Source organism: Schistocerca piceifrons, chromosome 3, assembly GCF_021461385.2.
Source record: "Schistocerca piceifrons isolate TAMUIC-IGC-003096 chromosome 3, iqSchPice1.1, whole genome shotgun sequence".
Lineage (NCBI taxonomy): Eukaryota > Metazoa > Arthropoda > Insecta > Orthoptera > Acrididae > Schistocerca > Schistocerca piceifrons.
The window spans coordinates 71,971,727-71,998,200 of NC_060140.1; the positions used below are offsets into that span (position 1 = coordinate 71,971,727).

The 26,474-nt window shown below is 38.5% G+C and overlaps 1 protein-coding gene across 4 annotated transcripts in view; it reads left to right on the forward strand.

The window, feature by feature from the left end:
• The window catches only part of LOC124789992 (troponin I-like), a 136,859-nt gene that overhangs the window by 104,564 nt on the left and 5,821 nt on the right, over nucleotides 1–26,474 (forward strand). For all 4 annotated transcript variants that reach the window (XM_047257537.1, XM_047257536.1, XM_047257534.1 and 1 more), the window contains one exon: nucleotides 8,961–9,618. In XM_047257537.1, the coding sequence (XP_047113493.1) occupies nucleotides 8,961–9,618 (658 nt within the window). The remainder of the gene's footprint in view (nucleotides 1–8,960; nucleotides 9,619–26,474) is intronic.

Genomic DNA, 26,474 nt, shown 5'->3' on the forward strand with positions numbered 1-26,474 from the left:
GTGGGAATTAGTAAAGTTCGGTGGAAGGACGAACAAGACTTCTGGTCAGGTGACTACAGGGTTATAAACACAAAATCAAATAGGGGTAATGCAGGAGTAGGTTTAATAATGAATAGGAAAATAGGAATGCGGGTAAGCTACTACAAACAGCATAGTGAACACATTATTGTGGCCAAGATAGATACGAAGCCCACACCTACTACAGTAGTACAAGTTTATATGCCAACTAGCTCTGCAGATGACGAAGAAATTGAAGAAATGTATGATGAAATAAAAGAAATTATTCAGATTGTGAAGGGAGACGAAAATTTAATAGTCATGGGTGACTGGAATTCGAGTGTAGGAAAAGGGAGAGAAGGAAACATAGTAGGTGAATATGGATTGGGGGACAGAAATGAAAGAGGAAGCCGCCTGGTAGAATTTTGCACAGAGCACAACATAATCATAACTAACACTTGGTTTAAGAATCATGAAAGAAGGTTGTATACATGGAAGAACCCTGGAGATACTAAAAGGTATCAGATAGATTATATAATGGTAAGACAGAGATTTAGGAACCAGGTTTTAAATTGTAAGACATTTCCACAATCTATTGGTTATGACCTGTAGATTAAAACTGAAGAAACTGCAAAAAGGTGGGAATTTAAGGAGATGGGACCTGGATAAACTAAAAGAACCAGAGGTTGTACAGAGATTCAGGGAGAGCATAAGGGAGCAATTGACAGGAATGGGGGAAATAAATAAAGTAGAAGAAGAATGGGTAGCTTTGAGGGATGAAGTAGTGAAGGCAGCAGAGGATCAAGTAGGTAAAAAGACGAGGGCTAGTAGAAATCCTTGGGTAACAGAAGAAATATTGAATTTAATTGATGAAGGGAGAAAATATAAAAATGCAGTAAGTGAAACAGGCAAAAAGGAATACAAACGTCTCAAAAACGAGATCGACAGGAAGTGCAAAATGGCTAAGCAGGGATGGCTAGAGGACAAATGTAAGGATGTAGAGGCTTCTCTCACTAGGGGTAAGATAGATACTGCCTACAGGAAAATTAAAGAGATCTTTGGAGATAAGAGAACCACTTGTATGAACATCAAGAGCTCAGATGGAAACCCAGTTCTAAGCAAAGAAGGGAAAGCAGAAAGGTGGAAGGAGTATATAGAGGGTCTATACAAGGGCGATGTACTTGAGGACAATATTATGGAAATGGAAGAGGATGTAGATGAAGATGAAATGGGAGATACGATACTGCGTGAAGAGTTTGACAGAGCACTGAAAGACCTGAGTCGAAACAAGGCCCCCGGAGTAGACAATATTCCATTGGAACTACTGACGGCCGTGGGAGAGCCAGTCCTGACAAAACTCTACCATCTGGTGAGCAAGATGTATGAAACAGGCGAAATACCCTCAGACTTCAAGAAGAATATAATAATTCCAATCCCAAAGAAAGCAGGTGTTGACAGATGTGAAAATTACCGAACTATCAGCTTAATAAGTCACAGCTGCAAAATACTAACACGAATTCTTTACAGACGAATGGAAAAACTAGTAGAAGCCAACCTCGGGGAAGATCAGTTTGGATTCCGTAAAAACACTGGAACACGTGAGACAATACTGACCTTACGACTTATCTTAGAAGAAAGATTAAGGAAAGGCAAACCTACGTTTCTAGCATTTGTAGACTTAGAGAAAGCTTTTGACAATGTTGACTGGAATACTCTCTTTCAAATTCTGAAGGTGGCAGGGGTAAAATACAGGGAGCAAAAGGCTATTTACAATTTGTACAGAAACCAGATGGCAGTTATAAGAGTCGAGGGACATGAAAGGGAAGCAGTGGTTGGGAAGGGAGTAAGACAGGGTTGTAGCCTCTCCCCGATGTTGTTCAATCTGTATATTGAGCAAGCAGTAAAGGAAACAAAAGAAAAATTTGGAGTAGGTATTAGAATTCATGGAGAAGAAATAAAAACTTTGAGGTTCACTGATGACATTGTAATTCTGTCAGAGACAGCAAAGGACTTGGAAGAGCAGTTGAATGGAATGGACAGTGTCTTGAAAGGAGGATATAAGATGAACATCAACAAAAGCAAAACAAGGATAATGGAATGTAGTCTAATTAAGTCGGGTGATGCTGAGGGAATTAGATTAGGAAATGAGGCACTTAAAGTAGTAAAGGAGTTTTGCTATTTGGGGAGCAAAATAACTGATGATGGTCGAAGTAGAGAGGATATAAAATGTAGGCTGGCAATGGCAAGGAAAGCGTTTCTGAAGAAGAGAAATTTGTTAACATCCAGTATTGATTTAAGTGTCAGGAAGTCATTTCTGAAAGTATTCGTATGGAGTGTAGCCATGTATGGAAGTGAAACATGGACGATAAATAGTTTGGACAAGAAGAGAATAGAAGCTTTCGAAATGTGGTGCTACAGAAGAATGCTGAAGATTAGATGGGTAGATCACGTAACTAATGAGGAAGTATTGAATAGGATTGGGGAGAAGAGAAGTTTGTGGCACAACTTGACTAGAAGAAGGGATCGGTTGGTAGGACATGTTCTGAGGCATCAAGGGATCACCAATTTAGTATTGGAGGACAGCGTGGAGGGTAAAAATCGTAGAGGGAGACCAAGAGATGAATACACTAAGCAGATTCAGAAGGATGTAGGTTGCAGTAGGTACTGGGAGATGAAAAAGCTTGCACAGGATAGAGTAGCATGGAGAACTGCATCAAACCAGTCTCAGGACTGAAGACCACAACAACAACAACAACAACAACATTCATCACATAACCAGAGCACCCCAATAAGTTCTGAGAACAATTTGCACATTGTGAGTGTACCACAATGTGGAGTTGGTTGTACATTGAACCATAATGGCAGCTGAAATAGCCTCTTCAACATGCTGACAACAGTATGCACCAGGTGACCCTTCACATGTCTCAATGTCATTTCCTAATAGGTACCACAATTCACCATTCATTTGAACTGCTGATGAATCCTGGCAAGAGACACATCAGGCTTCTCAACACGTGAAGTGTCTCTCACTGGGTCAGTTACAATGAAAGACAGCAATTAAAATTTGTCGGTTAGTGAGAGTAATGTAATATCCAAAGCTCACCCTTGTGACTGCCTTCCCTGTACATGAGTCTAGACCTACCATTCACATGCCACTCACAGCTGAGAGCAGTGACAGATCCTGTACTTCCTGCAGAGGAGACTGTATCCATCAGAGATGATAGTACTTGAAGTACCTAGAATACCTCTATGACACAACTCTCGGCAGATTGCCTGACACACCCATTTGGAGCTGCTTCAAATTGCTTGACAGCAATCAGAGCAACTTCCAGCAGCTTACAAAGAGCAACTAACTCATTTCACATTGAGAACAGCATTCACAGTGTGGCTGCCCAGTGCAACGTTTATCTCAATACTAAACAAATAACTTTAATTTAGCCTCAGTGCTATTGCTTTAACTCAGGATCTATTACATAAGAATGATTTCAGGTTGTGACACCCAAGAATATTGTCATGTAAATAACAAAAGAAAAACTGGACATAAAACTTACATCATATCTTGAATGTTTGTTGAGTTATGTTCACTGACAGACTAGTGAAACAATGTCATAAACAGTGAAAATGTACGAGAAATGTCAATGGTATACACTACTGTTGAAATCGAGAACTATACAGAACACAATATGACAGTTACAATGTGTACAAATCTCAAGTACCTACACTGTAATAAAGGGGAAATGTATTCCTGAAAAGAAGTCACTGAGAGATTTACACAATACACACAATGCTCAAAAGTGTACAAGTATTGTCAAAAATGTAACTTTCATCAAGTAAATATAGAATGAAATTAGGGAGAAATGACTGCTTTGAATGAGGATACTGTTGCCAAATGTTTCTAAAGAGCACAGATATAACTCCGCAGCATATTAAAACTGTATGCTAGACCAGGACTCAAAAAAGGTCAAGGTCCCAAGTTCAAATCCTGGTCCAGCACACAGTTTTAATCTGCCACAAAGTTTCATTTCAATACATACTCCAAAGTGAAAATTCATTCTGGATCACAAATGTAAATTAAAACTGTTTGCCAGTCTGGGACGAACCCAGGACCTTTGCCTTCATGGGCAAGTGCCCTACTGACTGAGCTGTCTCGAGTACCTGGTCAGCAAGGATATATGATATATGGAAAATACACTTGAGAAACCATAAAATTATGAGACAGAATTTCTGGCCAATACTTACCTTCAGGAGGTAAAATAACAGTACTGCCAAGAGGCACATATAAAAATATATGACACTTTCCTCATTCTCAGAACCAATAGTTCATTCCTCATTGTGGAGACAGGGATAAAATTTTAATTTCGTTTCCCTCTGTATTTTGTTCTAGCTGCATACATCTGTTGATTTCTTAATATCAGTCTATCATCTTGATGCTGAATCTACATGCCCAAAAAACATCCAAGTGGTTGTCTTGATTTTTATCTGTCATCATCATCATCATCATCATCATCATCATCAGTAGCAGCAGTAGCAGCCATTTACTATCCACTCCTGGTTATACACCTCTTACAGTCTTCTTCGTAACAATGATCTTCAGGTTTTTGTATCCATATTTGTCCAGACTGTTTCTTTGATCTTCAATTGGATCATCCTCTAGGTCTTTTCTTGTCTTGGAGAATCCAGTGCAGAATATCCCTAGTCCAGTTTTCCATCATTTTGCTTCTCCATATGCCCAATCCATCTTCATTTCATATTTGTAAAAGTCACTATCAAAAAAATGAACTCCTGTCTTTTCTGTGATCCATTTGTTTGTTTTTCTGTCCCTTCTTGTTATGCTCGACTCACATCTTTCCACTGCTCACTAAGCAATTCTCAGTTCTGGAAATGTTTGCATAATAAATGTTAGCATTCATAATATATACTAGTTACAGACTTCCTTTTTATGAGAAGTTGGAAATTTACTTCTGAGTACAGCATTTAATTTCCCAAATGGACTGCTAGCAACTTTTACCCTCCTAATTATTTCTTCAAGTGTTTATCCACTTGTTTTCAGTTGTCCTAAGTTCATACATTCATCAACTGTTTCTATAATTTCATAATTTATCTTTACTATTTTCGTAGTGGAATACTGATTATGTAGTACATTATTTTGTCTTACTGTAATTAATCTTCAGGCCTGCTGCTGTACTTGCTTTGTTCAGTTTTACCATTCTTTGCTGATGTTTTCTTGGATCTGAGGAAAACAAAACAATATCATCTTTAAGTTGAAGGTAGTTCAGGTAAGATCAATATTCACTCCATTCTACAGAAAACAACAAAATGGTATTCCCCTTGCCTAACTAGCTTCTCAATCCTGAACTTTCCACTCACTAGCTGTAATCATATGGAAGCATCAACAAATTCATGCAGGTACATTTTATTCCTTGGTTTTCAAGCGTTGGCACCACTAATTTTATTGTTAATGTTTGCAGCCGTTTTCCACAGTTGCTAATAATAACTTCCAATTATGTTTTATTGATAAGGAAAATTCCATCTTTTGCACTTGAAATTAATTATGGAGTGCCAGACATATTTCACTTATTCATATTATGCATTTTCAGTGCTTTGTAATACAAGTAAAATTACTCAAATCAAACTCCAGCATAGAATGTAACAATATTATGAAAAGGATAGTTGCTACTCACCATATAGCAGAGATGCTGAGTCACAGATAGGCCCAACAAAGAGACTATCACCAAATAAAAGACTATCACCAAATAAACTTTTGGCCAACAAGGCCGTGACAAAGGCCTTGTTGGCTGAAAGTTTATTTTGTGACAGTCTTTTTGTTGTGCCTATCTGTGACTCAGCATCTCCACTATATCATGAGCAGCAACCATCCTTTTCATAATACTGTTATAAAATTACTTAATTATACATATTTTGATATGAGATTTGTAGTGACTCTTTGATAGTTTGTTTGGATCTACATATTCTATTTACAATTATGTGTTTGTGTTTTTTACTTACATTCATTTTTGTGTTCCATTCATGCACCCATTTACTGTTCTATAAATGATAAATCTAAATGGTACAGCTTTCTTCCAGTAAATATTTATTTGCCCTAACCTACAATCCAGAAAACTGCACATGCTTGCACTGTTCCAGAACTGAGTTACAGCTCATGGGAACTGACTAACAGATCATGGGAGAGTGGAGTTGGGTCTTGGGGATGGAGATGGAGGAATGGCGAGTGATGAGTCACTGTGTGCGCATGAGTAAATTTTTTAAAGTACATTTTTATGGGAAACTTAATTTAAATACTGGTCTTCTATTGTTGCTCTTTTGGACATTAAGAATATTTTCATTTTTCTTTTTGGCCTTCTGTATATGATACTCTTTGTGTAGTGTGAGCATTCCATTTATTTTGTTATTATGGCAAAAGATTGCCATGTCTTTTTTCACTCCAGTGTGATGGTAGTTTTCCTTTATTAGATGTTCAGCATATGTGGAGAGGGTACAATCACTCTTCAATGCCCTTATATGTTCTTTATACCTTGTGTTGAAATTTTTTGCAGTCATTCCAATTTATTTAGAGCTGCAGCTAATACATGTTAGTTCATCTATTTTTGAGTTTCTGTATTTCTCTTTCTCATCTGTCACAGTACTTTTTATTTTATTTTGTAGTGTGCTGTTTTCCTTATAGTTTTTGAAGATGTAACTAATTTTGTGTGTGAGCTAGTTGTGGTATGTCATGGTGGACCATTTTTTGTTGAGGGGTCATGTTTTCTGGTGTGAGTGTGCACACTGTCTGAATTGCTCAGTCTGCTCCTTCTAGTGCACTTTTATGCTTCAACCCAGGTCAAGACATAGACATCACAGGATGTAGCAACAGGGCCACCAGCCTGCCAGGTCTGAAGATTTGGATGAAGGACTGAAGATTTGGATGAGATACATCAAGCACTAAAACTCAGAACAGTACTGCTTACACATGTTTTACCCATCTCCAACTGTTTCTGAATCTCAAGGAACAGCAGCCACATGAACTATTTGCATGCTGATCATGTGACAGCAAAGGGTCATCCAGTTATAGTTAGTCAATGTCAGTCAGTTTTCTGCTGCAGAGAGTAATGCAATTTGTGTGAAAATTTGCGGCTCTGCTCCCCACACTGTTTGTGATGCAGTTTGGAGTGCTTCCTTTTTGTGTTTATTGACCAAACGTAAATCTTCTTGGGTCAGAGTCACATACGACTGATAAAGGTGGGCAGAATGAGACATGAGAGTTGTGGGACAAACTTTGGTTCATCTGCTCGGACCTGTCTGCCATGGAGCCCTACCAATGAGAGTACCACAGCCAGTTTAGCTCTGTGTATCTCACATAACAGTTTTTGGTTTCTTAGGGACTAACCCTTAGCTACATGTATCACCTTCATCCGTTTCTTTGTGTATGTAGTTTCATGAAGCAAGTGAGGTCTGGCTTGCTTCCAAATTTGGCTAAGACCCTCTTGAGATCTGGTTCCAATGCCTTGGACAATTTCAATCCGTGGAGTTTTGATAACATTCATAAAACTTCACAAAATTTTGTTCATCTAACAAACTAGTCATTATGTGCAGGCTTCATACTTAAATTGCAGCAACAATAAATTCAGATGTAGTTGTGTCAGAACATGCTGTACAGCTACACTAAATCTTGAAAAGATATACTATATGCAGTTCAGAATTTGTGGATGGTTTCATGCCAGTATATGTCTAAAATATGATGACAAGCACATAAAGAAGTTGATAGTGTTAAATTTTGGGATTACAATTCAATAATAAACTTAACTGGGAGGAGCTTACCACAGAACTGCTGAAGTGGCTAAACAAATCTCTATTTGCCGTGCGAATGTCATCAGACATAGGTGGTATAAAAATAAAAAAGCTGTTGTACTATGCTTACTTTCATTCAATAATATCATACAGGATTACTTTCTGGGGTAAATCATCAAGCCAAGGTAAGGTTTCTCAAGCCCTAAAATGTGCAATAGGAATTACTCACAGTGTGAGCTCAAGCATATCATGCAGAAGGCTGTTTAAGAAACTGGAGATACTAACTATTGCCTATTCCTTAACGCAATTTGTCATTAAAACTACATCTTTTTGTTTTTTAAACCAACAGGTCAATTCATGGAATCAATACTAGAAATAATAACGTCCACAAAGGTTTAAGATCACATACTTTGGTTCAGAAAAGTGTCCACTATTCAGCAACACACATTTTCAATAACATGCCAGCAGCCATAAAAAGTTTAACTAATGATAAAGTTCAGTTTGAGGAGAATCTAAAGTGTTTATTGGTAGCCAACTCCTTCTATTACATAGATGAATTTCTGAGCAGAATCTATCAATGCATGTATGTTATTAATAATACCACATAATGTGAATATTGCGTACAATCTGACATCTATACAGATTTTGTGCAGTAATGCGGTCATTGTAAACAAGGATCGTAAAATGGTTTTTTTATATTTTTTGTTTAATGATGCAGTGGTACAATAACATAAGAATTGTCATATGCACCTATTTCCAATTATCATTTGCACCTATACCCTTTTGAATGTAAATGTGCTTAAGAATTTTTTTGACTGGTTCCACATCCGCAAGAGTAATTTCATTTGGGATCTGTGGAAGATACATTAGCATATCTGTTCTTAGTTTGTAAATATCCATTGTGCTTCCTTAATTTCTGACATGTTCCACATCCCAGAGGATCTCCTCACTATGGATCAATTGGAATGAAAAGTACATATTATGAACCCAATCTACATTTTTCACCATAGTCCATATCTTCCAGTTGCCTATAATGGTGAGCCGTGAAATGAGCTATAAACTGACCAACATAACTGTCGCTACTGACTCAATAGTCCAATTTCCCAACACAGTTCTGCAACCTGTAAAATATATTTTCAGTTTTCTCCATTGTCAGTTTTTAATTTTTTGTTTTTCAGGGTGAGACTGTACCACAGACTCCAGTGTCCACAGAGGCACCGCCACTTCCAGATGTGGCGGCAGGAGAAGGAGCACCTCCAGCAGAGGGACAGGCTCCTCCTGCTGAGGGCGGAGCTCCTCCAGCAGAGGCTGCTGCACCACCAGCTCCAGCAGAGGCTGCTGCACCACCAGCTCCAGCCGAAGGTCAGCCTCCAGCCGAAAGTACAGCTGCTGCCGGCGAGCAGCCACCTGCAGGCACCGCTCCCACAGAGGGCGAACAGGCTCCCACTGTGGATACCCCCGCACCTCCCGCAGATACCCCCGCTCCTGCCACTGATACCCCCGCCCCTGCCGCCGATACCCCAGCTCCTGCCGCAGATGCCCCTGCCGGGGATACCCCAGCTCCCGCAGCTGTGCCTGCCACCGCAGAAGGTGCCGAAGTCCCTGCTGCTGCGCCTGCTGGAGCAGAGGGTGTTGCACCTCCGGCTCCTCCTCCTGCAGAGGGTGCACCGGCACCTGCTGCAGATACCCCTGCTCCTGCTGCGGATACCCCTGCGCCTGCTGCAGATACCCCTGCGCCTGCTGCAGATACCCCTGCTCCTGCTACAGATACCCCTGTTCCTGAAGCTGCTCCAGCTCCAACTGCAGAAGTTCCAGCTCCAGCTCCGGCTCCAGAAGGTTAGGCAAAATGGGTGACAGTCACCCTTTTTTCATTTTTGCACTTTCAAGATTTTTTTGCACAGTAGTTCAACCACAGTGCCATTCTGTTTTGTTTTAACTGGTTTTTAAAAACATTTGATTTTTGTCTGTGAAAGAATTCTGACCTTAGTCTTTTCTTCTGTTTTTGTTTTTTTATGTCATGAGATTTTGGGTGAATGAAAAGACAACTGACTACTTATTAAAAATAAAAATAACAACTAGTCACTATTAATTACTCTTATGTATTCAAAATAGACCCCTTACAGTTTTCAAACTAACAAGTTCTTCTTCAAATAAAGCGTATGTTTTGCTTGACATGTTTCTTATTGTGTTCAAAGCCTAACTTCAGCACTGTGACTTGTGACACAGCCACAGTAACTTGCAGTGGGGACTCATCACATGAATTTGAAAAGTATGGTATCAAAATTTTCCATATTGCTCAGAAAGATAAAGAAAAGCAAGCACTTTTCACAGCACTTTTAGAAATACACTCAAGAGCTGAGCATTACACAGGCCTCGACAACTCTAGGCACATCCAGTGCTGTATGTCAAGCATTTTTCCCAATTTCAATGAAATAATGTTCATTTTCATTTTTATTTCATCTGATTTTGATCAGGACATCAGTCCTTCAGAAATGACCCATAATTTTCTATAGTACAGCCTTTAAATGACACTTTGACACTAGAAAACTGCTGATGTTCCACTGTCAGCACAATGTAAAAGACATCACATAAAATATCTTCTGTTGCCTGAAGATGGTCCTGTCTCTTCAGAACTGCTAATGACTGGTTTTGAACCCATAGAGTAATTAACAGTGGCTGCTTTTTTATTATTATCAGTCAGGAACCACTTATATTGTCATTAAATCAATACAAGGAAAGTGATTATGATTTGTTTTTAACTGTTTTTGTTTTTTGTCTTTTTGTGTTATAGTAATAGATTTTTTTAATCTTTGAGTTTTTATACAGAATTGCAATTTTGTACATTTTCAGACCAATACCACAAACCTATTTTTAATCAGTGCTTTTTATCTGAAACTCTCCTTTTTTCGTACTTCTTACTTTCCAATTAGATGGGAGTCGCGGGCTGTTGTCTAATATGAATGATCTTTATTCTGGAGAAAAGAACTCTGCTGTACAGTTATTCCTATCATGAGTTTGCTATTCTATAACACCATTCCTCTTAGATTAACTTATATAAACCTCTCAGTTAATAACTTTAGTGTAATTTATGTACCAAGGCCACTATCCATCCAGGTATTGCACTCATGAAGATCACCAGATTTCCATGTGACTTAAATTCTGAATTTCCCTTTTTAAGATGGTATCAGATACAGTTTCTTGTCATAACATGAAAAATAAGAATGACAGACAGGGACAGATTAACTTAGCAAATTTCAGCAACGAAAAAGACAATATTCTAAAAGATTCTGGTAAATAAAACTTTAGGCAGGAAATAACTTTGCAAGATGAGAAAAGGAAAGATACAGCAACTACTATTGGTTAATAATGGGATGAAAGTGAAATTCAATAACTGAAGCTTTAATGAAAAACACATTCAATGAACTGCAGAACACATAATAAATTCAGTGAAAAATAAAAAAAAATTATAAAATAAATAAGCATACATATAAAGGAAAGATTAAGCTGTTCAGATTTTCAAGATTATCAAATGATCTACTATTCACTTCACATTTACCAGAATACATAATAGATATCACATGTAGATGTACTTGAGTGGTGATGTTGCCACAGACCCTCTCACTTCACCTTACCGCATAGAAGCTTATGGGCACACCTCACACATATATTTAAGTCATACATAATTGTAAACACAAGTAAGATGATTCATGTTATACTGTATTATTACTTAAACTTATTTATTAGTTATATATAAAAACAAAGATGAGGTGACTTACCGAACAAAAGCGCTGGCAGGTCGATAGACACACAAACAAACACAAACACACACACAAAATTCAAGCTTTCGCAACAAACTGTTGCCTCATCAGGAAAGAGGTAAGGAGAGGGGAAGACGAAAGGAAGTGGGTTTTAAAGGAGAGGGTAAGGAGTCATTCCAATCCCGGGAGCGGAAAGACTTACCTTAGGGGGAAAAAAGGACAGGTATACACTCGCACACACGCACATATCCATCCACACATACAGACACAAGCTTGTGTCTGTATGTGTGGATGGATATGTGCGTGTGTGCGAGTGTATACCTGTCCTTTTTTCCCCCTAAGGTAAGTCTTTCCGCTCCCGGGATTGGAATGACTCCTTACCCTCTCCTTTAAAACCCACTTCCTTTCGTCTTCCCCTCTCCTTACCTCTTTCCTGATGAGGCAACAGTTTGTTGCGAAAGCTTGAATTTTGTGTGTGTGTTTGTGTTTGTTTGTGTGTCTATCGACCTGCCAGCGCTTTTGTTCGGTAAGTCACCTCATTTTTGTTTTTATATATAATTTTTCCCACGTGGAATGTTTCCTTCCATTATATTATTTATTAGTTATGTAAACAAATTTACCTTTATTCAGACAAATAACAGTTTTAAAGCCACAGCCTCCAGCTGATGGTTTACTAAACCATCCTCACCACTTGTTGACAGTCATAAAATGAACCCTCAACCATTTTTTAAAATGTTTTATTTTAAGAAATTCAGTGTTAAATTGGGTGAGTAGAGTCTCTAAATCTGTATACTTCTGCCTAAGTTGTTTTATTCATATTTCCAGAATTTCTAATTTTTGCCACAATTGCACATGGTTGCATTTACAGCATTGCTTATTTTTGTACTTAACGTTTTCTCTGGTAGTAGTTTCGTCATTAGTTGATAATATATTTACAAATAAACCTCTTCTATCTCTTTAAGGTAATTTCATTTTTGTGCCCAAATTTTTCTATGATTACTGCACTTGTGGTTATCACGTGATGCTGATCAGTAACAACACACTTTAAATATCATAAATTCATTTATTAGACATGAAGCAAGAAGAACAAAACATGGCAATACACAGGTTGTGTGCCAAGTGAGACATAGAACAAAGCAGTTAAAAGAGATCAGAGATGAAGATAAGGCACTCTGCACCAGAGACACCACAGGCTCATAATAAGTCCTCAAAATCAATTCTGGAGGATGAGGAACATAGAGCTGGAACAGCATCAGGCTTCAGCTTGTGTTTCAGAAGGAGATTCAACGGTTTTTTTCTCAGGGTGTATACACGGACAACAAAAAAATCCCATATTTCCTGGTTAAAAATACACAGAAAAACCATGTTAAATGGCAGTATACTTTCTCTCAGAACTGTAAAACTTATCAATCCCTTGAACAGTAAAGGTTTTGTATAATTCATAATGTAATTCATCTTGCATAAGAAGAAATTTACTTAGAAAGCAATGCTTTTCAAAACAGCTGTTAGCAATATTTTCCCACAACCTGTTAGCAATAGGTTTGTTTCAGCAATTGCTAGAGTGACAGAAAACAAACATTCTGCACGTGTGCATCTAGGTTGACATGGGAAGCCTGTATATTCATACGTATGAAGCATTAAGATATCTTACATATGTCATAAAGGGAACAGGGTAACAGAGGATACTCTGAGAGAGACGGAATTTTGAAAATCATACTACAATGCATAATTTGGTTTAAAGTGGACACTCATATGTCCAGATTCATAATGAAGTAGACCACAACCTAATACTAAGCTTTTCAGTGTGACTTTCGCAGAGTAAACTTTCTTGGGGTACCAGTACTGTATTAACTTATATTTGGTTCTTTATTATGGCATAATGCCATATGTGCCAGAAGATGAAAATGTGCACATGAAATTCAGAAAACAATTGAAACTAGCCAATAGTGTGGAATGAAACACTTTGTTTCAAATAAATTGACTGCCTCAGCAGAAAAGATTAATAAAAGCCAAATTTCTTTAGCAAACTGACAAAAATGACTTCATTGTTCTGCAAAGCGATTAATGCTTGACTGCCTAAAATGTGGAAATAAAATAAGGTCACAAAGCTGAAACTCATAACATATATTAGCTGCCTGTAATTATCTGAATGTGTTTTTATTCATATGATAGCTCCTGGCCACACAAATACATTTGTTTTCATTTGGCATGAGAGCTGTAAACAAAAAGAAAACATCAAAATCACTAAACGTAAACATGGGTCACGTAGAGACTATTGCCTTCCCTCTACAACCCAGACTGCTCTGCACAAGTAGAAATCTGGTAGCTTGGGCGCACCAGAAAAATTTTTGCGGGTAGCATCTGGCTACTTGTTGCTACTGCCATTGCATCTAACTACCACGCTTCAAGTAGACAGAAGCTGGAGAAGGTACAGCTCATATGCAACTCAACTGCACATGCGCATGAACCCACTGGCAACTGCTCAAATGAACCTAATGTAAATACTTGTGAGATCATGCTCATTGGAAGCAGTTTATTGTTACGGAGTATTACATACTCCTTGTACTAAAGCCTTTGGCACATTTTGCTGTTGACAATGTCTTTTGTTGTTGTAACTGACACATTTCCTTTGCAGCTTTAAGTTTTATTTTTTTTTCTTGTTTGTTTTATTGCTGCAGTATTATTCTGTAATAGTGGTAAACAGTAATATTCTTTGTTAGAGTATCAGTTCTTACCAGTCAACATTATAAGAATTTAACTGAAAACTAAAACAATGAAGATTCCCATATTCTAAAAAGCTCTGGGGTTTGTCCTGGATTTCCTGGGGCAGGTGCACCCTGATTTCTGAAATCCTTTTTTCAAAATCTGAAGCAACAAATATTGTGCCCAAATAAGCACTAGTAACTGAAATGAATCAGCACATTTGTAAGCCATTTGTTCCACTTCATTGTTCTTAGGAATTGTAAGAAACTTAACTCCTATCTATTTCCATTCTTTTCAGTGGTTAGTACAATTTACAATCACACAGTGAACCACTATTTTCACTGAAAAATTCAAAACATACTCTCCGAACCCATCAATACATTGATAACTGTAGCATAACTTCCCACTCAATCGTCAACCACAGATGATGCAGTTCCATATAGAGACATCGCAACATTAAAAACTTGCGTCATAATGCCTGGGACAATGACCCATGAACACATGCTAGAGACTTAAAAGACAGTCCAACAATGACAGCACATACAGTATTTGCTTATCAATATATGAAAATAGATAGTAAAAAATCATGCAGATTCCTGTCCTTTCCTCACACTTACATAAACAGTCATCACATAAAATTCCATTATAAAAAGACAGTTAGCTGGGAAAAAAGTACTGAATGTTATTTCCTGGTAGATGTGGCTAGCTGATCCCTCATAAAACATGAAAATTACAAACATACATGGAAAGAAATCACAAAACCAAGAAGGAATTGAGTGACATAAATGAAAATTTAGGGTGACAATTATTGAACTGTAGGAAAAAAATGTAAATTACTTACAAACTACAGCGTGCTCACACTTTATTCAACATCTAAACATCATTACAGATGTTTGGATTTAGGTTATGATATGTTCAGTATGTCTGCCATCATTGGTGATGATGTGGTGCAGATGAATAGCTAAATTCCGCATGACCCGCTGAAATGTTGGAACATCAATGCTGTTGATAACCTCCTGAATGGCTGGTTTCAGCTAGCAATGGTTTTGGCACTATTGCTTTACAACTTGTCTTTAATATAACCCACAAAAAGGAGTCTCATGTGTTCAGACGCGGAGAATATGGCAACTCGTGCCAGTGGCCTCTGTGTACTCCAGAGCCAGAATATCATCCCCAAAGTGCTCTTCCAGGGCATTAAACACTCTCATGCTTCGATGGGGACGAGCTCCATCTTGCAATAACACATCTTGTCAAAATCAGGGTCACTTTGGATAACAGGTATGAAATCATCTTCCAGAACCTTCACCTACCACTGGGTAGTCACCATGCCATCAAGGAATATCGCACCTATTATTCCAGGACTGGACATTTCACACCACACACCTGTTGAGGGTGAAGAGACTTCTCAATCATGAAATGCAGATTCTCAGTCCCCCAGATGCACCAATTTTGCTTATCGATAAACCCATCCAAATGAAAGTGGGCTTTGCTGCTAAACCAAACCTACAGCGCATATAATTCCCACCATGCCCCATGGCGAACGGTGCAATTTGAACCATTCAGAAGTTATGACAATTTTATTTCATATAATTCAATAATTGTAGGTGTGCTTCTACATCTGAAAGATGATATCTACTCAAATTTTGCACCAGTCGCATAAGAGTGGAGCTAAGTAGCACGACTACCGTATTTACTCGAATCTAAGCCGCACTTTTTTTCCGGTTTTTGTAATCCAGAAAACCACCTGCGGCTTAGATTCGAGTGCAAAGCAAGCAGAAGTTCTTAAAAATGTTGGTGGGTGCCGCCACAACTTAGTTCTGCCGTCGAATATATGTTGCGCTACACAGGCATGCTTTGTAGGCACAAAGATAAATAGTGGCGCCAAAACCTATGCGTCAGTAAATAAATTAAAAAAAAAAAAGGTGGAAGACGAGCTTTTTTTCTCCGCGCCGAGTTTCGACCACTGCATTTTCATACATTATCCAACAAAGTAAATACAAATTCCGTATTGTTCATCTTCGAATGTAGCAGCATTTCAATGTACTACGAAAACCCGACTGGCAAGAATGTTTAGAATGTTTGTCAATATGGCCAACTCTACATTCTGAATTTTTTCCTATCTGTGAGAAGAGATGGTTGCTAATAGGAACTTTTATAAATTGTGAATCACATGCAGTATTCTCGTCATCATATGAATAATACGAATATAAACATTTTGCCATGTATTGTTTCGTGTTTGCTGCTATCTCATTTAAATCCTGTCTGCGTAATAAACCACAAAACTAGAGTGAGACAACAGCAAACGTGGAAGAATATACATATCATGTCATGTTTATATTCGTATTATTCTTATGCTAAACAGTGATACAGTCAGAAATGAAGCGAGGCAATTGACTAGATTTTTAAATCTAAGATGGCTCTAATTTCTGTGCAGAATGTAATGTACTAAAGAGGCGCCTGCAAAGATTTTCAAACAGAGAAAAATTTTCGCTAAACTCTAGTTCAGAACATCTTCTATCATACGCAGTCTATTATTTGGTTCTTGTTGATCATTATCAAAGAAAGCAGCAGTATAAGTAACAACAAGTAGCAGTCTCTTGCCATTGTTTCGCTAATGAGATGATTCCTCTCTCTCTCTCTCTCTCTCTCTCTTTTTTTTTTTTTTTTTATTTGTAAGCGGTGGTAGTGCACACAAAAGCAAGCCATGCCGCGATCGGCGACAGGCCATAAACACACAGTATCAGAGTACGACAAACAATGCATGACACAGTACAGTAATGCATTTTCAGCGTAGAGTGACGTAAACACCTATAACAAAGAAAACTGCGCTTATCAGATCAAAGAAAAATAAGCAATCAATTCAAACCAGATGAAGCACGTGAAAAAGGAAGGGTACCCATATAAATACGGATGGAGCGCCTGACGCATAGCAATGGCTATCTGGTAAAGCTTAACTGCTAAGCTTACGACTCAAACCAAACTACTGTAGCTGTATCGTCATTCATTCGACCTAAATTGTCTCATATTACAGTGGACCAACTTTGTTTCGATTTGGAGATGCGGCCTAAAACTTTTCTCTCCCCTTGAATTTCGAGTCTCAAATTTCAGGTGCGGCTTAGATTCGGGAAATTTTTTTTCCTTGATTTTGAGTCTCATTTTTCAGGTGTGGCTTAGATTCGAGTGCGGCTTAGACTCGAGTAAATACGGTATTAGGATGAAAATCAGGTTTGGTTTAAATACACGATGTAGTGGTCATGAGCATTAGTTACCTTTGAGATTGGAGACGGTGAGTTGATGTTAGTCAAGAATGCCTTCAAGATGACAAACACCCCAATATCTGCACCTCACTGTGTATGAACAAGGTCATGTAATAGGACTGCGAGAAGCCGGACATTCCTTCTGCAGTGCTGCAGAAAAACCTGTCAGTAACGTAGCCACTGTACATAATAGCTGACAGTGGTGGTTACAGGAATGTACAGTCGCAAGAAGACTGTGCTTCAGACACACAGTTCTGCGGAGATGGAAGACCACTGTGTCTGGCACATGGCTCTGGCATACTGTACTGCAGCTGCAGTTGGCACCACTGTCACGGTCCGCCCCCGGTAGCTGAGTGGTCAGCACGATGGTCTGTCAATTCTAAGGGCCCGGGTTCGATTCCCGGCTGGGTCGGAGATTTTCTCCGCTCAGGAACTGGGTGTTGTGTTGTCCAAATATCATCACTTCATCCCCATCGACGCGCAAATCGCCAAAGTGGCGTCAAATCGAAAGACTTGTACCAGGCGAGCGGTCTACCCGACGGGAGGCCCTCGTCACACGCCATTATTATTACCACTGTCACGCAACAAATTGTTACAAATCAGTTACTTCAAGGACAGCTGCCAACAAGACTCCCTGTAGCTTGCATTCCACTGACCCCACACGACCACCATTTGTGACTTTAACGTTGTCAAGTGAGAGTTCACTGGAGACCAAGGAGGAGGTCTATTATGTTTTCTGATGAAATCTTGGTTCTGCCTTGGTGCCAGTGATAGCCAAGCATTGGTTAGGAGGAGGGTCTGCAGCCAACCAGTCTGTGTACTAGATCCAGTGAACCTAAACCTGTATGGGGTGTGATTTTGTACGACAGCAGGAGCACTCTCTTGGCTATCCCACACACCTCAACTGCAAATTTTTGTGTCAGTCTGGTAGGTTGACCTGACGGTGCCACCATTCGTGAACAGTATTCCAGGGGGTGTTTTCCAATTGTATAATACTCACCCACACACTGCTGTTGTAACCCAACATGCTCTACAGTGTCATTATGTTGCTTTTGCCTGCTCAACCACAAGGTCCGTCTCCAAATGAGCATGTATGAGCCATCATCCGACAACAATTCCAGTGTCATCCACAACCAGCATTACCCTTCCCTGTTTTAACTGACCAAGTGCAATAGTCATGGAACTTCATCTCACAAACTGGCATCCAGCACCTGTACAACACAATGCATGCACCTCTGCATACATGCATTCAATATTCTGGCAGTTACACTGGTTATTAATGTACCAGCATTTAAAATAATGACTTAACTCACATTTACATTAACCTGTGATCTTATAAATGTTAATCACTTAAACACGTTACCTAGACTAATGTATTCCTGAAAAGGCACTACTCTACATTAATTATTTTTTGGTGTTTCATTTTTTCTGTCAGTGTGTGTGTGTGTGTGTGTGTGTGTGTGTGTGTGTGTGTGTGTGTGTGTATTATGTAGGAAAAGACAGATTCCACTTACCATAAAGAAGACACATCAAGTTGCCGACAGGCACAATTTAAAGCTGCTTACACAAAGCATGTGGCCACAGCATTCATCAACAAATGAGGAGCACACAACATTCATACACACAAGCAAGCACACCTCATATACACATGCCTGCCAACTCTGGCAGCTCAGGGTGGAATCATTCTGGTCCAAGCTGCCGGAGTTGGCGGTCATGTGCGAGGTGTGCTTGCTTGTGTGTATGAATGGTGTATGTCTCTCTTTTGCTGAAGAATGCTGTGGCCAAAAGCTTTGTGTAAGTGTCTTTTAATTGTGTCTGTCTGCAACTTAATGTGCCCTCTTTATGGTAAGTGGAAATCTGTCTTTTTCCTACAGTGTTGATATTCCTACCTGAAGTTTCCATTGCTTGACTGTATACATGGACAAACTGTCAAAATTTTAAAACTTCCTCAGATAATCATAGCTGGTTTGATCACTGAATATAAAAGGATGGGCCAGCCACTCTCAAACATATTAAAACAACCTAACCAGTAATTTGGGCTGGAGTCTGCACAATATACAATACCTTAAAACTTTTTCCAAATTCTTCTTATTTTTAGAGTTAGTTTCCCTAACTTTTCAGTGATGCAAGTAGTAACCATTGCTAAAATGTATTCAGTGTTCATCTGCATTCTGCCCACAAATAGCCCAGTGGTGTTGCTGCAGCTTATTCCATAATTCCTGTTAAAGCTGGTATTATGGCCACATACTTCTGCAATCCCCTTGAGTAAATAAGCAAAGTAAATTTCAATTTCTGTGAGAATTCACTTGTTACCTGAATGGATGAATCATAGTTGAAGTTTGTTTGTCCACATCAGAACTCTTCATCTACCCTATCTGTCATTAGTGCTCTAGCATCTTAGTAATGACTCACTTAGAGAATACAGCTGGTATGCTGCATCTTGCTTCCATGTTTTTTTCCAGCTCATGTAAGCTGGGCTAATATGGTGACTTAAATGCTTGTGCAGGTATTGCTACAAGTGTTTTTGCTTCCTCATTTCTGTGTGGGTAGACATAGTGATTTGATGATGGACAAGACCACAGGCTTCATGTAATTGTTCAACATTATAACTATCACATTTTTAAGTCAGAATAATATTTGTTGTAATTTCAGTTTTTATTAGTCATCATTTTCATGCAACTGGATGTATACTGTAACTCCATAGAACACATTGTCCTTTCCAAAATCTTTATATGTAACCTATATATGGTATCCATTCCGCCCCAAGAATGCTGTTAATTTACTGCTCAAACAGTACATACACATGGAAGACAAAGTACAATACAATCAGCAACACACAAGTGGGCAGCAAAGCGACATGTCTGAATAGACATTAGTTCCCATAGGGGTGCAGCCGGCAGGCTGTGCCCACAGCTGCTGTCATATTAGCAGGCCTGATGGCCTCTAGTGGCCGAATAAATCACAAACTTCGCACACAAATTACAAAGTAGTGTACACACAAAATTGGTAGTTACACCAGTTTGAAAATGACAAATGATCAAAGCTGCAATCAAAATAAATAAAAATACTGACACTTGTAAATGGTAATCATAAAGTTTAACATTGTATATTTCTTCATAATGAGAATGTCAAGGAAGGATAAGTGGTAATTTTCTGTCTCTACCACAATGGTAAAATTGGTTATGAACTGTAGACTAAAACTGAAGAAACTGCAAAAAGGTGGGAATTTAAGGAGATGGGACCTGGATAAACCGACTAAACCAGAGGTTGTACAGAGTTTCAGGGAGAACATAAGGGAACAATTGACAAGAATGGGGGAAAGAAATACAGTAGAAGAAGAATGGGTAGCTTTGAGGGATGAAGTAGTGAAAGCAACAGAGGATCAAGTAGGTAAAACGACAAGGGCTAATAGAAATCCTTGGGTGACAGAATAAATACTGAATTTAATTGACAAAAAGAGAAAATATAAAAATGCAGTAAATGAAGCAGGCAAAAAGGAATACAAACGTCTCAAAAATGAGATCGACAGGAAGTGCAAAATGGCTAAGGAGGCATGGCTAGAGGACAAATGTAAGGATATAGAGGCTTATCTCACTAGAGGTAAGATAGATACTGCCTACAGGAAAATTAAAGAGACCTTTGGAGAAAAGAGAACCACTTGTATGAATATGAAGAGCTCAGATGGAAACCCAGTTCTAAGCAAAGAAGGGAAAGCAGAAAGGTGGGAAGAGTATATAGAGGGTCTATACAAGGGTGATGTACTTGAGGACAATATTATGGAAATGGAAGAGGATGTAGATGAAGACGACATGGGAAATATGATACTGCGTGAAGAGTTTGACAGAGCACTGAAAGACCTGAGTTAAAACAAGGCCCCAGGAGTAGACAACATTCCATTAGAACTACTGACGGCCTTGGGAGAGCCAGTCCTGACAAAACTCTACCATCTGGTGAGCAAAATGTATGAGACAGGCGAAATACCGTCAGACTTCAAGAAGAATATAATAATTCTAATCCCAAAGAAAGCAGGCGTTGACAGATATGAAAATTACCGAACAATCAGTTTAATAACTCATGGCTGCAAAATACTAGCGCGAATTCTTTACAGACAAATGGAAAAACTAGTAGAAGCCAACCTCGGGGAAGATCAGTTTGGATTCCGTAGAAATATGAGGACACGTGAGGCATTACTGACCCTACGACTTATTTTAGAAACTAGATTAAGAAAAGGCAAACTTACATTTCTAGCATTTGTAGACTTAGAGAAAGCTTTTGACAATGTTGACTGGAATACTCTCTTTCAAATTCTGAAGGTGGCAGGGGTAAAATACAGGGAGCAAAAGGCTATTTACAATTTGTACAGAAACCAGATGGCAGCTATAAGAGTCGAGAGGCATGAAAGGGAAGCAGTGGTTGGGAAGGGAGTGAGACAGGGTTGTAGCCTCTCCCCGATGTTATTCAATCTGTATATTGAGCAAGCAGTAAAGGAAACAAAAGAAAAATTCGGAGTAGGTATTAAAATCCATGGAGAAGAAATAAAAACTTTGTGGTTCGCCGATGACATTGTAATTCTGTCAGAGACAGCAAAGGACTTGGAAGAGCAGTTGAACAGAATGGACAGTGTCTTGAAAGGAGGATATAAGACGAACATAAAAAAAAAGCAAAACGAGAGTAATGGAATGTAGTCAAATTAAATCGGGTTATGCTGAGGGAATTAGATTAGGAAATGAGACACTTAAAGCAGTAAAGGAGTTTTGCTATTTGGGGAGCAAAATAACTGATGATGGTCGAAGTAGAGAGGATATAAATGTAGACTGGCAATGGCAAGGAAAGTGTTTCTGAAGAAGAGAAATTTGTTAACATCCAGGATAGATTTAAGTGTCAGGAAGTCGTTTCTGAAAGTATATGTATGGAGTGTAGCCATGTATGGAAGTGAAACATGGACGATAAATAGTTTGGACAAGAAGAGAATAGAAGCTTTTGAAATGTGGTGCTACAGAAGAATGCTGAAGATTAGATGGGTAGATCACATAACGAATGAGGAGGTACTGAATAGGATTGGGGAGAAGAGGAGTTTGTGGCACAACTTGACTATAAGAAGGGATCGGTTGCTAGGACATGTTCTGAGGCACCAAGGGATCGCAAATTTAGTATTGTAGGGCAGCGTAGAGGGTAAAAATCATAGAGGGAGACCAAGAGATGAATACACTAAGCAGATTCAGAAGGATGTAGGTTGCAGTAGGTACTGGGAGATGAAGAAGCTTGTACAGGATAGAGTAGCATGGAGAGCTTCATCAAACCAGTCTCAGGACTGAAGACCACAACAACAACAACAACAACCACAATGGAGCAACAGTGCATTGAATTCTGAAGTCTGTAGTAACTCTTTCTCTGTCATTGTTTTATGTGTCTATCGAACTGTTGGCCTTCAGCGTGTTGGACATCTTATTCTTTGTTCAATTTATTCCTCTATAATAAGGCATCATAACTGGGGGCACAAGTTCTGACTGGACAAGGCTGGAGAAGACCATGGCCAATCACAAAGTATTGCCCTGTTATTTACTACAGGCAATAGAGGGAAATCTAAATACTGATGATTATTTGAACCCCAATCCCCAAAATTGAGTCCAGTATCTTAAACATTCCATCATATTTTTAATTGGAATTGGTGTTGTAGGCATATTGCATGCCTCCACCATCTGGGAAAGCTTACATTCAAATGAAACAACCATCTGTAAATACAAGAGGTCTTGAACTCTAGTAGCAATGGAAACAGGCACAGTTGAGGAATAGTTTTAGAAAGACTGATTTACTTCAGTAACTAGTAAGTCTGGCTACATTCAGTAATTAGCACTTTTTATCCATAAACATAACACTGTCTTTAAAATAAAGAAACATAGTCTAAAAATAAATTAAACATGTGTGCTATCATTTCCTCAGGTTTCTGTCATTGGGTTATAAATAAAGACTATATGAAACATAATCTATCAATTCAACAATAAATTAAACCATCTACACTGAAGTCCAGCGCAAGCCTCAGTCTGGGTTTTATTAGATAAGTGGTTTTCTTAATGACAATCTGAACATTTTTGGTGTATGACAAGCTATTGTCCACTTCACAAATGAGTTCCCTATTTTCATATTGCTTTAAGTGCATTGACATCAACATAAAAGCATTTCACAATTGAGATCTATTTAGGAAGTTGTGAATTGGCAGGTATAGATGAATAATTCATGAATTGTGTACACCAAGAGTACTCCCCAAAGTGCAAACTGAGTATGTTGCCCCACAACACAAGGTGCCATAGTGAGTAAGCAAGGCTAAAACTGTGGAAGTCACAGCTGGTCTGAAACTTAACTTGTTTAATAGTCAATCTACCTCAATTTACAGCTCACCAGGTGATTCCTCCATGCCACCATAACTTCTGTGTCCAGCAACATATGTTATAAGTGGGGGCTTTGCTTACCAAAAGCAGTTTCTGTCTCTCTTTCTGGTGTAAATCTAATTGGTGGTAATTTCCACCACTAGTAAATATAGCCAGCAGCACATCCCTCATGCTTTATCTATGATATAGCTCTGTACTATAATGTAAACTGACAGTGTTCTCATGAGAAAGTTGCTTTTCCTCAACTGCAACACATACACCATTCTTCATGGACACTAATGAACATATAACAATGTAAACAACATATATAGTCTTCTTTAATATCTTAATTATACTTTTCTAGGCTGACTGTAAGTTACCACCTATTTTCTTGTAGTGCACTTACCTTTACCAAGCTTTGTGCAACATGATGTCAATTTCCTCGAATTTTTTATTATCACTTTACTGTAGCCAAAGTGGCACATCTGGTACTACATGTTTTGCTGGCCGCAGTGGCCGAGCGGTTCTAGGCACTTCAGTCCAGAACCGCACAACTACTATGGACAGAGGTTCGAAACCTGCCTTTGGCATGGATGCGTGTGATGTCCTTAGATTAGTCAGGTTTAAGTAGTTCTAAGTTCTAGGGGACTGATGACTTCAGATGTTAAGCCCCATAGTTCTCAGAGCCATATTTGTGATACTACATGTTTTAACACTAACAACACAGTGCATCCTTATTTATGCATCTTGTAAATTCTGTGAATGCATGAAGCTGCATGAAGGAAATATTTTAAATGTCCTTTTTTGTAATGTTGTGAACTGTTAATCTTAATTAAGTGTGCTGTTTTTATGTTATTGAAGATGATAATTGCTAAGCCATGGAAGCCTGTTAAAAAACTGATTGATGAAAGCTTTGATTTACTCTCATTATTCAGTCATTCAGCAGTCAACCAAAATGCAATTGTTGTGGGAATGATATAAATAAGCACCTTCGCTGTCAAACACAAACTACTGCAGGGTTCAAGAACCTTTTGTTCCAGTTTGGAGAAACTGTAATTTACAGATGCCACTGAGAGCAGTGTTAGCAAAGATAGTAATGATGATAAGTGCTTGAATCATGCATGTTGGTCATCTGTAACTGCAAGGAGTGTGGTTAAAATGAAAAGCAAGTAACATTTTATTTAAATTACTTTTTTTATCCCTCATCTTACACATCTACATGAAACAAACAGAAAGTTTATGTTGAACAGTAACACTGAGCCCCCATTCTCTGCCCCACCCGCCCTCCCTCCATGTCAAGGCAACAAACTTATGAAGATATTAAGTCTTAAAACCTGTCTTCAGTTCCACAATTACAATTAAAGACAGTGACCAAAATCCAGTTGAACACAGGCATTTTCTCCAAGTGAATAACGAAACTGAATCTGTTAAAAAGTCACGTACTGCAACATATCTTCACAATCATCAAACATTGGTGGAATCTAATACTGGATGAGGCCATTATATGTTAGAATACATTGTGCCATTCTCAATAACATATGGGTGACCGCTTTCTAATTGAATAACTAGAAGGACATTCTGTATCTTAGCTTTCTAATTGAATGACTGGAAGGACATTCTGTATCTTAGTGTCACCCTACAGGCACTCTTATCAATCACTCAGTTACTTACCATCTCAAAAACCCCTCGTATCTCATCCCCCTGCTATTTTAAAACAAGAAGCTGAGCTGAATTTCTTGCATCTCCTTTAGCCAGATATATCGCCTTGGCATAATACGGAGCATCAGAGTAGATCACAGAATCTATACTTTTATGAATGTTGCATCTCTTCCAGTGTGCTAAGGATTGTAACTCTTAGGTACACAATTACTGTGAATGTGATTTGTATGTAGATCCTGGTGAGTCAGTGAGGTAGTACAACAGCTGTCCTCTGCTTCAACTTACCTGTATAAACAACATTATAATTATTAATTAAGGTATCTGCAAAGAACTATTAGAGAATAGCAACCACTTTCCTGTAGTTGATACATGTTTGTGCATGGGTACACCTGTAACAAGTGAGGAAATGCAATAGACCCTCTGAAAACCACTTGGAATGGGTATATCGGAAGCCCACTCTTGGCAAAAATATATTAGATCTAATGTTAACAAACATTGAAGATTTGCGCAGTGAAACTTATATCAGTGAATGTGAGGCAGCTGTGGCTAAGATAATTACCAGAAAACAAGAGCCAGTCACAACAAATAGGAAGTTTTATGCACAGTGTCCCAGGAGGAATAGTCAAATTCAACAGTAAGACAGAAATGATCATTTGAAGTAATAAAGTTCAGTAAACATGTGCTCTAATATGTATACCTTTATCTTTGATATTGTGAAGCAAATTTCTTCTGTTTGCAAGCTCTTTGTTTTCCATATTTTGGGAGGAGGTGCTATGGACCAAAACAAAACAAAAAATTGTCTAGTAAACATTGTCTCTGAAATGCTTCTGTTAAGAGCTATCATCACCTTTTCAGTAGAAGAGATGTGTTTCACAGTAGTAAAGGTGAACAAGTGCTCATTGCTCTTAAGGCATGCATTTAGAATCCATATTTACTGGACATTTTTTCTT